This window comes from Mesocricetus auratus, unplaced genomic scaffold (assembly GCF_017639785.1).
Source record: "Mesocricetus auratus isolate SY011 unplaced genomic scaffold, BCM_Maur_2.0 Super-Scaffold_100033, whole genome shotgun sequence".
NCBI lineage: Eukaryota > Metazoa > Chordata > Mammalia > Rodentia > Cricetidae > Mesocricetus > Mesocricetus auratus.
In genome coordinates, this window is record NW_024429213.1 from 8,419,365 (window position 1) to 8,434,157 (window position 14,793).

At 36.4% G+C, this 14,793-nt stretch overlaps 1 protein-coding gene across 5 annotated transcripts in view; it reads right to left on the minus strand.

The window, feature by feature from the left end:
* The window catches only part of Usp9x (ubiquitin specific peptidase 9 X-linked), a 130,130-nt gene that overhangs the window by 27,762 nt on the left and 87,575 nt on the right, over positions 1-14,793 (minus strand). For all 5 annotated transcript variants that reach the window (XM_040733714.1, XM_013120866.3, XM_021233253.2 and 2 more), the window contains 9 exons: positions 14,345-14,623; positions 11,205-11,330; positions 10,361-10,486; positions 8,844-9,010; positions 6,249-6,357; positions 5,910-6,056; positions 4,868-5,014; positions 4,007-4,229; positions 527-747 (listed from right to left, as the gene is read on the minus strand). In XM_040733714.1, the coding sequence (XP_040589648.1) occupies positions 527-747; positions 4,007-4,229; positions 4,868-5,014; positions 5,910-6,056; positions 6,249-6,357; positions 8,844-9,010; positions 10,361-10,486; positions 11,205-11,330; positions 14,345-14,623 (1,545 nt within the window). The remainder of the gene's footprint in view (positions 1-526; positions 748-4,006; positions 4,230-4,867; positions 5,015-5,909; positions 6,057-6,248; positions 6,358-8,843; positions 9,011-10,360; positions 10,487-11,204; positions 11,331-14,344; positions 14,624-14,793) is intronic.

A 14,793-nucleotide genomic window follows, 5' to 3' on the forward strand; every position in this document is an offset into this window, starting at 1 on the left:
ATGGGACAAAATAAAAGTGAATACAATTTAAGTTGTGTGGCCCAAGACAATTCTTTGTCCAATGTGGCTGAGAAAATCATTTGGCCATTGTTGATTTAAACTAGTCAAGGTTCAACTTCTATCAACACTAAATAAAAAAGTGAGTACTTTTTATATTGGAGACAAACTCCATTAAGAAGTAGTCCAAGTGGGAGAGACCATGATAATTTTCCAACATAGTTTTTTAATAGGAAGGAAAATACAACACAATTAGCTCTTCACAGCCACTATGGCATGGCATCTGTGGATTCATGAAAATAAATATTGGAAGAAAGAAAATTTAATTCTGCACCAAACATGTACAGACTTTTAGAAATTATTACTTTCTATGTAATACAACAACTATATAGCATTGACACTGTATAAAAAGCATTACATATAATCTACAAATGACCTAAAACATATCACCTTCCTCAGCAGCCATTATGAGAATGGTAGGTGTTATCAGAATTTCGAAAACAAAAAACACAATAGAAGTAAAATTTACCTCATTATCCTGCTTCTCATCCCCAGACATATCATCATCTACATCACTACCTGTGCCTTCAATTGCAAGAATACCATTCCTAATGGAGGGAATCATATAGAGCTGCTGAATCACAGAATTCATGTAACAAGTAGCACCGGCATTTTTCAGCCCTACAAATCCTTTCGGTGGGCGCGGTCCAACAGGTGGCAGGTATTCCCACTCAGTAAGTGCTTCACAAGCTGAAAAATAGTCATATAGCATGAACATAAACCATTTTGTCCTTTTCAAGATCTGCTAAGCTGAAAACAGTAACCTGAGCAGCCACTGGGGAGGAAGGGCCTTAACTTGGCATTTCTCCACTAATAAATGCATTTGAGACACAGTGACATGGATCACTGCATGCTCCTCATCTGCCAATCTAAAATCCTATTTGTTTTTGAGACAGGGTCTCATGTAGCCAGACTGGCCTGAACTATCAATGTAACTGAGGATATTTTGAATTTAAGATTCTCCTGCTTTTCCCACCAACCCAAAGTGATGGGATTATAAGTATGCACCACCATGCCCACTTTATGTAGTACCGGGGAAATCAAAGCTACTGCTTTCTACCAACTGAGCCACCTCTGACTCCAACAAACTCCATTATTTTTAATGTGGTGCTGCTTCCATGGCAGTCTCTAATATATTTACATAAGATAGTATACAACCATCCTTTCCTTGTTAAGCTTGGTTTTAATCTGTACCATTTAGTCATGATTACTTTTTGAAAAATATTTTTATTAATGTGTATGTTTGTGTGTGTGTATGTGTGTGTACATAAGCCAGAGGTATGTGTAAAACCCTTGGAGTTGGAGTTACAGGTATTTGTGAGCCACCTAATTTAATGTGAACTCTGGGAACCAACTTAAGGACCTTTCCATAACACCAAGCATTCCCTATCCACTGAGCCTTCTTTCCACCCCATTATTAACTTTTAGTTTATACATAATACATGGTAGTTTGCTCAGCTTTAACAAAATTTATTCATTCATGTTTGTGTTTCAATAATCTCTAAAAGTCAGGGTTAAGTCCTAGTCCCAATACTTGCAAATATAGTTAAAACTAGCTCTCCTTATATCCTCACAGTGCTATTTTGAGGAGCAAACCAGATGGTGGATGTAAAATGTTGTGATATTGGTAGATTTACTTACTTACTAAACATTTTCATATTTTTATACTTAGTATCATGCTGGAAACAATATAAACATCATTTTCTAGGGGGGACAGTAAAATGACAATATGCTGAAGTGAAAGGAGCACAGCCAATAAGTGAATAGATAAAACATGTTATGTGTTGGACAAGGAATAATGACACCTATATTAAGTGGGAAGAATAAATATCAAGGGGCTGGAGACATGGCTCAGCAGTTAAGTGCACTGGCTGCTCTTTCAGAGGACCCAAACATACAAAGATATAAATGATAATGATTATGGCTATCAAAAATGCAAGGGGAACACATGGGCAGAAACATACTTTTTCAGAGTATATTCTCTTTAGTACTCATTTGCTTTTTATTTTTAAGAGACAGAGCCTTGATAATGCAGTCCTGGGTGTTTTGGATTTGCTATGCAGATCAGTATGGTCCTTTTGAATGACATGGACCTCATAGTTTGAGCATTTGAACTTTGTCCCCAGTTTGTGGCACTATTTGGGTTAAGGTGTGGCATTATTAGAGGACTATGTTGGGACAGGCTCTGAGGTTTCAAAAGTTATGTACAATTCCCAGTTCATTCTGCTTTCAGGTCTTGGATGTGAGCTCTTCTACTGTTCCTGCCAGCTGCCATGCTTTCTTGCTGGGATCGTGACAGACGTTTATCTCTCTGAAAATGTTAGCTCAAATAAATCCTTCCTTGTTCACTGTGTTTTATCACAGTAATAGAAAAGTAACTACTATGAGCTGGAGAGATGGCTCAGTGGTTAAGAGCACTGGCTGCTCTTCCAAAGGTCCTGAGTTCAATTCCCAGCAACTATATGGTGGCTCACAACCATCTGTAATGAGATCTGGTGCTCTCTTCTGTAGTGATACATTATGATTTAGTAAAGCTTGAAGATTCAGAAAGCAAAGAAGCTATAGATGCTGGGCACACACCTTTAATCCTAATACTCAGAATTAAGAGGTAGATGGGTTTCTGTGAGTTCAAAGTCACCAAGATCTACACAAGAGTGTATTAGTCTAAAAGAGAATTATTATAACTCACACCTTTAATACCAGCATTAAGGAAGTATCTAAGCCAGAAGCAAGGTCTCAGTAGAGGCATTTCAGGAGAGGTTATATAGTCTGAGGCTTGGCGAGAACAGGATCAGCCCATTAAATCTGAGGAAGAGGTAAGAAGCTAGTGGCCAGCTACTTTGCTTCTCTGATATTAGCTTGAACCTGAATATGAGTCTCTGGGTATTTTATTAGTTTGTGTTATATATTGGCACCCAACTTTGGGCCCGAACTCATGACCCTGACACTAAGAGTCTCATGCACTACTGACTAGTTTTTATTCTCGTTATACTCTTCTGGCTTGCAGGAATACATGCAGGCAGAAAACTATATGTAATATAAATAAATCTTTAAAAAGAAAAGTAACTAATACAAACAGGTTGGCTTCAAACTCACAGCAACCCTTCTAGAAACTGGGATTACAGCTGTGTATTGCTATACCCAATTTGTACTTAAATTTAACATGCAAATGTATTACTGAAGAGGAAAACGCCTCTTCATTAGGCTAAAAAAACTTAACTTCATTATATTTAAATTTGCTATAACAGCTAAGTCTCATTTTAAAGTCTGTATAACAGTCAAATTTATATTCTAAAACAATATAGTAAAATCATTTTATAAACTTTTCAAAGTTTATATAGAGCTGAAGATCTTAAATATGTGTATATTTGTGTGAAGGAACATGCTTTTAACCCTAGCATGTAGGAGGCAGAAGCAGGCAGATCTCTTATGTGTTTGCAGCCAACCAGGGCTACATAGTGAGGGCCTACCTTTAAAAAAAACATAAATTTTGATGGGTGTGGTGGTGCACACCTTTTATTCCAGTACTCAGGAGGCAGAGGCAGGTGAATCTCTATGAATTCAAGGCTAGTCTGGTCTACAAAGCAAGTTCCAGGACAGACAAGGCTACAAAGAGAAACCCTGTCTCGAAAAACAAAAGAACAAAAACCAAAACCCGTGAAGTCACTTTTCTATGAGGGCCTGAAAGGTTTTCTGAGTCATGAGATTTAGGTTCTGGGTGCATTTACTGTGGCTACTTGACTACAATGGAGAAGGTTATATTTCAGATTTGAAAGATGACATTTAACAAATACTTGTACTTGTACCACCACTTATGCTACTGTATCTAACTGCTAAAAAAATCTCAAGACTAGTTACTAACAAAAATGAGATTTGAGGATGTTTATAAAAAGAGAGCAAACAGAATTTAAAACAGAATCATCACAAGCTTATGTCTTAAAGTACTTACTAGTTATTGCTGTACCAATGTAATACATTTCAGTCAAAGAATCTACTATCTGTTTGAGGTTCCTCACACAGCCAACAGCTAATGCTACAAGTAACTCAAAACCAGCATTTATTGTAGCTGGTGAACCACAAACAGGAATAGCCTGTTCAGCTGGGAGCTCTCCATTTCTCATATACTGCAGGTAAACATTGGATGCAGGAAAGATGAAATCATCGATTAATTCCTAAACAATTGAGAAAAAGGATACATATTAGCAGTGACATATTCTGCAAAGGGGAAAATTATTATTTGCTTTTTTCAAGACAGGGTTTCTCTGTGTAGCCCTGGCTATACTGGAATTCACTCTGTAGACCAGGCTGGCTTCAAATTCAGAGCTCTGTCTGCCTGTGCCTCCCAAATGCTGGGATTAAACTCATGCACCACCACTGACTAGTCAAAGTTTATCTTTTAAGAAAGTAATTGATTACTTCAGACTTCCTTACACCACAGAAAACTTATAGTGGGGTTTCTAGTAAAAATAGCCCACTTTTAAAAACTATTTACTTACATATCACATTTTTTCTTATTTATTTTTAGATATTAAGACAGAACTGATTGCTATAGTACCTAACAATTTGTATTTTACACTTACTCAGAATCTATGTAGCACTGGTTGAACTTGAACTCAGAGATCCTAGTGCCTGGTTCTATTTTACATTTATTTTAATTTGCTCTTAATCGCTGAGCCATCTTTCCAGTCCCAAAAGGTAGGTTTTATAAAAGGTCACGCTAACACACCAAAGACTTAATACTATCAATCATTCAATGACAACACTTATAAGGATAGGATATGTACTTTAAAATAGAGAACACAGAACTTACTTTAATGAGATTAGCACCTCCCTTTTCACAACCAATATGAAACTTTTTCTCAGGAGTCTGAAAAGCCAGTAGCTCTTTTGTAACTCCAAGGTGTCCTTCCAAGATTGTCTCTTCAATACCCGTTTCACCTGTTCTTTTAACATCATCCTGCCAAAGGAAAAAGAATTAAATGACTAACTTATGAAATGGAGGAATCTAGACAATAAAGCAAGAAGAATCTGAGATCATTTTTATCTTGAAAATTTTTTACGGATTTATAGAAGAAATGCTAATTCAAAGGCTAAAATTTGTTGCAGTTTGGGTGTGAAATGTCCCCCATAGGATTCTAAATTTGAACACTTGGTCCTCAGCTGGTAGTGCTGTTTGGGACACCTGAGAAACCTTCAGGATGTGAAATCCTACTGGAAGAAATATATTACTAGAAGGGTTTGTTGGCTTTGAGTTTTGGCCTCTTTCTGGTTCTTCAGTTTCATTAATTTGTCAGCGGCTTTAGCTGCCGTATCTTTCCTGATGTGAAAGACTCTTAAACTCCTCCCTTCCCTTGTTGGGATATCATATTATAATAACAGAAAAGTATTGATCTCCTGAGAAATAAATCTTTACACAAATCTTAAAAGACTTATGATCAAGATAGCTTATCTGACTACTGGGGGGGGGGCGCACAACATACCAGCATTTTCTTTTTCATCTTATTTCTGTTGTTTGAAACAGAGTTTCTCTATGTATTCTCTGGACCCTGTCTTGGAAATTGCTCTGTAGACAAGGCTAGCCTCGAACTCACAGAGATCTGCCTGCCTCTGCCTCTACCTGGAATTAAAGGCGTGTGCCACCAAGTCCCAGCTGTATTCTAAATCTCAAGTTCACACTTTCTGCTAGTAATAAATTCATTCTGCAAAGTACAACCAAACAATACAATGTATGTTCTTTGGTTCCCTTTAAGTTTGGAGTTTATTCACTTCACCAAAATGTTCTAAACTATGAACCATTTATTAATGAAGCATTATTTAACAATGATATAAACATAGTATTAACCGTGACTTACCCTAATTCTTTTAAGCCAATCAATTTCATTATTGAGAAGAACTTCAGCATTGGGTACATTAATGTTACTGTTGTAAGCATAATTAAGAAGGTGCCTTAAAAGAGTAAAGTAGTCGCCTGAATGTTTAGCCCTCTCTCTGGCTGTGCTCTGAAAAATGATAAAATACAGTATGATGAATCAATATGTACATGTTTGGATTTTTTTTCAAAAACTGAGTTAACTTATATTTTACCGATTAAGCATAATTACCCTAATTGATACAAGTTAAATTCATAAATTTCTGAATATCCTTATTGATGGAATTAGTTACACTGCTAAACACATTTTTAAATGCCTTACCCCCAAAACAGTAAAGAGCAAAGTAATGAAGAAAAGTAGAGGTCTGTGTCCCATGCAACATCTGGTGCACATTAAGAAGAATTGCTCCTGTGCTACTTGACGAACAGTTCTGAAATGGAAATTGAAGTTAAATTAAGAACATAAAGTAACATCTATTTAAGCAGTCATAAAAAATAAGTAAATGAGTTTACCACTGCATGTCAAAGGTTAAGGCCAAACAATGTTATTAAAGAGTTGGAGGGATGCCTTCTAACCTTTCTCTAAAACATCTACCACCCACCCCCCTTTACAAAGAATTTTTGTCTAATTGCATTTTAGAAGTCAGTGGGAATTATGTTACCACAGAAAGGATAATGTTGCAGGTAGTATTGTAGTACTGATACCAAGAGCATGGCCTACATATGAGCAACATCAGTAACACCTGGAAACTTGTTAAAATGTCAATTTCTGATGAGAAATAGTAGTAGGCCTGGCCAAGAATGTGCTAAGAAATCTTTCAGGTGATTTTGTTATTCTCTAAGGACAAAGAATCACTATATTTATACAGTTTGTCCTTCAAGGCAACTAAAGACATTATAGGAATTTTATTTAACCATTATGGCTCAATCTGTCACCAAGGTTTACATACTACATAAACTTCACTATAATAAATGTTTCTAGGTCACAGAGACATCTCTGAACCTCAATGAGTTTTGAGACAGAGTATGTGTCCAATAACCAGTTACAGCTAGGTAGTGGTGCACAAGTCTTTAATCCCAGCACTTGGGAGGCACAGGCAGGCGGATCTATGTGAGGCCAGCCTGGTCTACAGAGCTAGTTCCAGGACAGCCAAGGCTACACAGGAAAACTCTGTCTTGAAAAGCCAAAAGACAAAAAAACCAGTCACAATTAAATCAATCACAACCAAACTTTCAGACTGGGGCCTAAATTTAAGATGTTTGAATTAGGGAATGCTCAAATAGCAAAGTCTAGGGAAAGTCTCAAAAACTTCAAAATGTGAAATGATCCCCTACAGTGAAATGTATTAGGTACCTAAGGGAAATTTACCCTATAAAGAGTGGGAAAATTAGATGACTTATAAATGAATGAATGAATGAATGAATAAATAAGCAAGTTGAACATCTGTATTTCACAAGTATTCTTAATCTTGGTGCAAATAAGTTAAGAAAAATAATGAGATGAAGTGCTTCCTAAAGTACTTTGCCCCATTATCTCTAAGTTTCAGAGAGGGGTTAAATGGGGGCCATGGATACAGCTCAGTGGTAGACAATGTTTCCCTATCACCCCCAAAACTCTGGGTTTCAATCATAGAACCACAGAAACCCAGCTACCCACCTATACACAAATGAAAGTGAGAGGGGCAAAATATTTTTAACTAATAACAGTGGGAACGCTTTATCAAGAGAAAAGCAGGAAACCTATTACACTAAATTCATTTTAGCCTAAACATAGCAATTTGCTAATTGAAGGATTTTGGAAAGAAAATCAAGGGTGCAAAAATCTGCTACCTCCAGGTTTGACCTCCTTGAAAGTACTGACTTATCATCTTTCCTCACTTCACTACCAGCACCCAAATACATTATAAATGGAACTAGAATGAATCATCCTACTCTCCTTTCAATGCACAGAGTGGTTCAACTATGGTAAACTTTTCTCAAAGAGACAGCAAGTTTTCCCTGTTCTGTATCTGTCTGGATCCCATGAAAGAGTTTCTTTTTTAAGAGAGTGTCTCCGTATAGTCCTGAAACTTACTCTGTAAATAAGGCTGGCCTCAAACTTATAGAGAACTGCTTGCCTCTTTCTTAGTACTGATTAAAGGCATGCACCACCACTGCCAGGCTGAAAAAGTTTCTTAATTGGCCAGACTAGCTGTGTTGAAGGAAATTACTCAAGGTTCATTTCAGATCAGTACATTCTCCCTTGATACTCAACTATATTATTGTGTATTGAGTAGGTAAGTTGAATGTGACCCATTAACATATAACAGACACCAATTAGTTTTTTTGAGACATGGCCTCACTATGTAGGCCTGGTTGTCCTGGAACTTGATATATATATAGAGCAACTCACAAAGGTATCCATGCCTCTGCCACCAGAGTGCTGGGATTAAAGATGTGTGCCACCATTTGTGGCCTAATTAGTTTTTATAATTACCTTACATATGAAGATCAGGCTAAGACTGATATAAATTGATGGAAACCAATTTGAATGCTTTAAAGTTGAAATGACTTGTATAAAAAGCAACTTGAAACATTACTGATACTGATTAAATGCTCTTGAGATGAAAGAAAAAAACCCGAAGGATTTATTAGAAGTGATTGATCTTTATTCTAGTATAAAATGTGTTAAGTCCCTCTTTTAAATTTCACATTAACAGTTGGCACCTAGGAATACAAGACACAGCATCAATAGCCTATCTAATTTGCATACTAAAACTAAACAAACTTCGCTTAGGCCAAACATTGTTAAATGAAAATTTCTTTAACATTAATATACTTTGGAGAGTTATTTGGTTTCTGTGATACCTTGTGCTAACACAAATTTGACTCTACTTACAAAAATAGAATAAAAGCTTAAAATTAAAAAGAAACTTACTTGCTGTGACAGTGCAATAGTAAGTCAATAATGAATGTCTGCCAAGCCTTTTCTTTACTTAGTGCATCTAAGGCTGTTGGAATCAAGGCAAAACACAATGTCATCACTTCCAATGCTTCACAGCAAACCTGTTCATCTTCCAGGTCGGGCTCATTGCCTGCATTGGTCTGTAAAATTATAATTGAGAACAAATCATTTAAAGGATTTTTTTTTTTTTGGTTTTTCGAGACAGGGTTTCTCTGTGGCTTTGGAGGCTGTCCTGGAACTTGCTTGGTAGTCCAGGCTGGTCTCGAACTCACAGAGATCCGCCTGCCTCTGCCTCCCGAGTGCTGGGATTAAAGGCGTGCGCCATCAACGCCCGGCTTAAAGAATCTTTTAAAGAAAAACAATATGTAACATGAAAGTGTAAAAGGGATCAAAAACAAATTTTGTTTAAAATGTGCAATCTAATTATTTTGTAAATTAATTTAGAAAGTGCTTAAAATTCATCTACTCAGTTAAACTGCATGGCCATTCTCTTTACCCTTAACTCTTGAGGCCTTTGGTAATAGTTTGGAACCAACTATAATGGAAAATGAAGTCTAATAGCAGTATTTTGCTATGACCGGAAAGGCATATAGTGAGTATATCATTAACCACTTTGTAGTAAGAAGCTCCTAGAGAACTTCTGAATTATGTACTTTTGAACCAACAACCAACCATTCCTTCTCCATCAACCACAGTAAGTAGGTATGTCAAAATAGAGCCAATATCTAGTTTTTCTATTGTGCTTCTTTATTTAAAAAAAGAAAAAAAAATCAATTCATTTTCCTAATCTCAACTATGCTATGATTTTATTGAATTGGGCTTTCAATTATTTTGTTGAATGAATACTGAGGACTATATGAACAGATAATATGGGAACACAGAAATAGGACAATGAGCCTTTGATATAAGGGGAAGTTCTACTGAGCTAGGGAGTCCTTACTACTAGAATTTCTCTTAAAAAACCTTTTTCTCCAGTAGTGTGGGCTGGAGCAGTTAAGAGCACTGTTGCTCTTCTAGAGGAATCAGGTTCAATTTACAGCATTTACATGATGGCTTTCAACTGTCAGTAACTCCAATGCCAAGGGATCCAACACCCTCTTCTGATATCTGAGGGGACCAGGCATTCACGGTACACATACATGCATGTAGGCAAAATACTCATACACATAAAAGAGTAAAAAATAAAACTAAAAACAAAAACCCTAAGAATATAGCAGTATCCAAGGGGATAGGTATACATGACAGAACCCTAATTTATATAGGACTTAAAGATAATAGAAAAGGAATGAGAGAAAAAGCAAATTTTTTGAGATACCCTGACTTTAGTGAAAACAGAAAAATCTACCTTTTAAAGCAGCCTCACAGCAGGATTAAATTCTTTATTTTCAAAGTAAATCTTTATTCAACTATAGCTGCAAGTGATTGATTGGATATTTAAAAATGAACATAGTACAAGTATATAAGGAATATATTTCTCTTACAGTTCTTACCTTCTCATAAATTTTTGTGATTTCTTCATTTGGGCTGAATACCAGCTGTAATCCTCCACATCCTGATGTCCAAATTATTTTTTGTATTGCTCTAATTACACAAATATCAGGCATATATCTTGAAGCCTATAAAATAATGTTAAGGCTATTAGTGTTGATAACCATAAAAATTACAACCATTGCACTCCCAGGTGTTTACCATAGGAGAAAACAGCAGTTTTATTCATATCTAAAGGGGGGAGACCCAAGCATATTTTTGATGAATATATAAACAAAGTATGGCATATTCATAGTAAGTAAAAATGTATTGAATGTACACTTTGAAAGAATGCCGTGAAAAATAATGTACTAATAATATTAAGTTAACATTAGGAAGACATTATCTAGAATAAATAAGTAAAATGAGTGAATTTTAAAAAAAGGTGTTTTAGGGTTAGAGAGATGGCTCAGTGGTTAGAAGCACTGGCTGCTTTTCCAGAGCATATAATGTTTAATTCCCAGTATCCAAATGGTAGCTCAGAACCATCTGTACTACTAGTTCTATAGAATCCAAATACCCTCTTTCTTGTCTTCAAGGGCATCAACAAGGCATCCAAGTTGTATACAGGCAAACATTCAGGCAAAACATACATAATAAAATTTAAAAAATTTTGGAGTAATGCTTATGACATGTAAAGCAATATATATGCCATCAAGTGTTACCACTCAAAATTATATACACTATAAAAATATATACAATACATATTTATATCAATGTAATTTTGCATAATAACATATATACATGTATATGCATGCATACATATACACATACACACACAAACACACTATTCTTAACAATACTAACCTCATCAGAAATCTGCTGAGCAAGACGAACAGACACATTTCTAAGCATGCATTCAGACGACGGGTTAGGAATGCTCTGAAGGGCACTTTGTAGCACCACTGCTTGATCATGAGTTACTTGGTTGACCTGAAAACAACCAAACCAACAACAACAAAAAAACATTTTATTTGAGTATTCTGTATATAACTTGACCCAAACATTTGTACTTTACTCATCAACATTCCCTTAAGATGTTTTCTTTCCGCATTCATTCACAAAGCACTCTACCTTGCCACATGACATCCAAGTAGCAGCAATTTCTCTACAATCCCTTATTATAGATTAACCTAATCCATGTCTCTAAAGAACAGATCAAGTCTAATCTCATCTAAAGATGCAGTAAATCAAGACATGATTTTTACAAGTGCACCCTTTGGGCAGACCCTGCTCATAATCTCCAGTTACCAAATTCTACTTTGAAAATGAGAATTAGGACTATAAAAAAAACTAACATACAAAAGGTAGCAGCTTTTTTACTTAATAGTATACTATGATTTTTAATCATGGAGAAACAGATGAAGGAGCTGAGTAAGTCTGTCTTTTTTAAAAATTTATTTATTATGTACACAGTGGTCTGTCTGCATGTGTGCCTTCAGGCCACAAGAGGGCACCAGATCTCATTACAGATGGTTATACAGCCACCATGTTGTTGCTGGGAATTGAATTCAGGACCTCTGGAAGAGCAGAGCAGTCAGTGCTCTTAACTGCTGAGTTATCTCTCCAGCCCTCCAACTTCTTCTTGTGTAAGTGCTTAAAGATATCCCTACATTTTTTAAATGCCACATTATCTACAATTGGCAAATGGTATATTCTCTAAGTATTATAGAAAAGGAAGCATGTTATTGGCTTTTGTGAGTTGTATACTTCATTAAGCAATCACATCATAGATTAAAGCAAGAATCTATTTTCACCCTAATGAGAGACCTCCTTCATTGGGTGAGATACAGGGTCTCAAAATTTTTGGCTTTTCTCCTTCCAAATCCTGGGATTACAGGTAAGAACCCTCACACCCTGCAAGAACCTGTCTTTCCTTTTAACCCATTAAGAATTACTTTGAAATATATAAATATATATATGTGCATGTACATATACATACCTAATTTTAGTCATTTTTATCTTTTTTAAATGTCTTTAAAAAAAGGGTTTACTTATTGCATATACAGCATACTGTCTGCATGTTACACCTGCAGGACAGAAGAGGGCACCAGATCTCATTTGTGGATCGTTGTGACCCATCATGTTATTGCTGGGAATTAAACTCAGGACCTCTATAGGAGCAGCCTTATTGGCTGATCCACCTCTCCTCTTTTTTTTTTTAAATCTTTTATGGATACTATGTAGCCTAGTAAGGCCTTAAATTGGTCATTCTTTTGATTTAGCTTTCTAAATGCTGAGATTACAATCTTCCACCACACCTGGTTGCCTTGTAGAAAATTTTTGACATACGAAAGTGGTCAGATTGATACAATTATTTCCAAGGTCCTCATTATTCTGCTTAAACCAGTGTCAATTACTTAATTACTCCTGTTGGGGATCTCCCCTTTAGCTGCCCTCTCCAGACCCTGCCCAAAGAAAGTCCACTAAGCAGCTGTTAAACCCCCAGAAGGTATTTAAGATCTGGCTCACAGACTTCCCCTCGGACCACCCAGGAATGCTTTGCTCAGATTAAAACCTGGATTTAATAATTCAGCTGGAATGGCTTATTATAACAGCAGAGTTACCCACTATTGGGAGATATCAGCTTATCAACTCCCTCTCACTTTCTAATTCCATTGCTCCTTACTTCTAGGATTACTGTTAGGTAAATCTTGGATATTATAAAACTTTATGTACAGCTGGGTGGTAGTAGCATACACCAGCAGGTAAAATGTCGGTGACTTCAAGGGTAGCCTAGTACTACAGAGCACATTATAGGATAGTCAGGGCCACACAGAGAAGTCATGTCTCAAAAACAAAACAAAACAAAAACAAAAAACCCCACTTCATTTATAAATTACTTTGGAAATGAATAGGTTGCAGAAATAAAAAGGTTTGCCGGGCAGTGGTGGCGCACGCCTTTAATCCCAGCACTCAGGAGGCAGAGCAGAGGCAGGCGGATCTCTGTGAGTTCGAGGTCAGCCTGGTCTACAAGAACTGGTTCTAGGACAGCCTCCAAAAAAAAAAAAAAAAAAAAAGAAATAAAAAGGTTCTTCCTTTAAATAATCACAGTATTATCAAATATAAAAAAACATATAATAATCACCAACATCCCGTTCCTCCCTAATTATAACTTAAGTAATTTCTTTAAAAAAACAAAAAACTCAAGTCTTTTGTAAAGAGAGGATCTCATTTGATAGCCCAGACTGGCCTTGAATATGTAACAATCCTCTTGACTCTACTCCTCAAAGACTTTTGTCTCCTAGCAATAATTTAGTAACTATTATTAAAAATTACACCCTGTTTGACCTATAACTAGGCATGAAGCTCTAACATATCTTGAGAGCTTCACCAAAATGGATCAAAGATGCCATCCAAGCAAAGACAGAATAGAATAACAACGACTTCATAATTGGAGTTTAAGCCAATGAAGGTGCAAAAGAACACTAGTAAAAGGTTAAATCAATTACAACTCAGTGCCACTGGTATCTTCTCTGCTGGGCTTAAGTTAGAAATCCATTCATGTGGCATTTTTTTTATTTGTTTAATGTTTATGGTGAGAGTCAAGCAAAACTCAAAGTAGTCAGAAAGGAACTGAAGCAGCTGCCCTCCAAAATTAGTAGTAGTGAAGCCAGTGAAGAGCTTGTATACCCCCCCCCCCAAAAGACAGGGTTTCCTCTGTACTGTTTGAGTCTGTCCTGGAACTCACTCTGTAGACCAGGCTGGCCTCAAACTCACAGAGAGCCTGCCTCTGCCTCCCTGAGTGCTGGGGTTAAAGCTTGTATACTTTAATACAAATACAGTCTTAAAAGTGAAAATTCCTACTAACAAGATAACCACTGGAAAGAAAATAATGCTGAGTCAATTCAACTTTAGAATCACTGAGAAATTTAACCTTAAAAATTACTATCTACTATTAGAGATTAAAACAAAAACAACAACAACAAAACCAGTCTGTATATTACCGATGTCATGGTATTCACGCCTTCTACACCTGGCTGACAAGCTTCTGCCACAGCCCGAACATGGCCATAGCCAATGGCAGTTAGTAAAAGTTTGGCTATTTTAAGAGCATTGAGGTAGGCACCCCTTCGAGTTTCCATATCTGCATTTGGTAGGAAGTTATTTCTGGTTAGCATACTCAAGACAAGGGGTAGACCACCACTTTTCAAGAAGTGAAACTGAAAATCAGAGGAATCATCAGCCAGAGGTGCACCAGCAGGCATTAACAACGCATAGACTACCTGGAAATAAAAGAGGGAGGGGGAGAAAAGAAGGATTGTATTAAAAGGTATTTAAAACATAACCTCCTTTCAAAGACTGCTAAGACATTCTTGACCATTTCTAAACCATCTAATAATCTTATCCACATTCTTCATAAAACACATCAAAGATCAAATTTAAAGAACAAGAA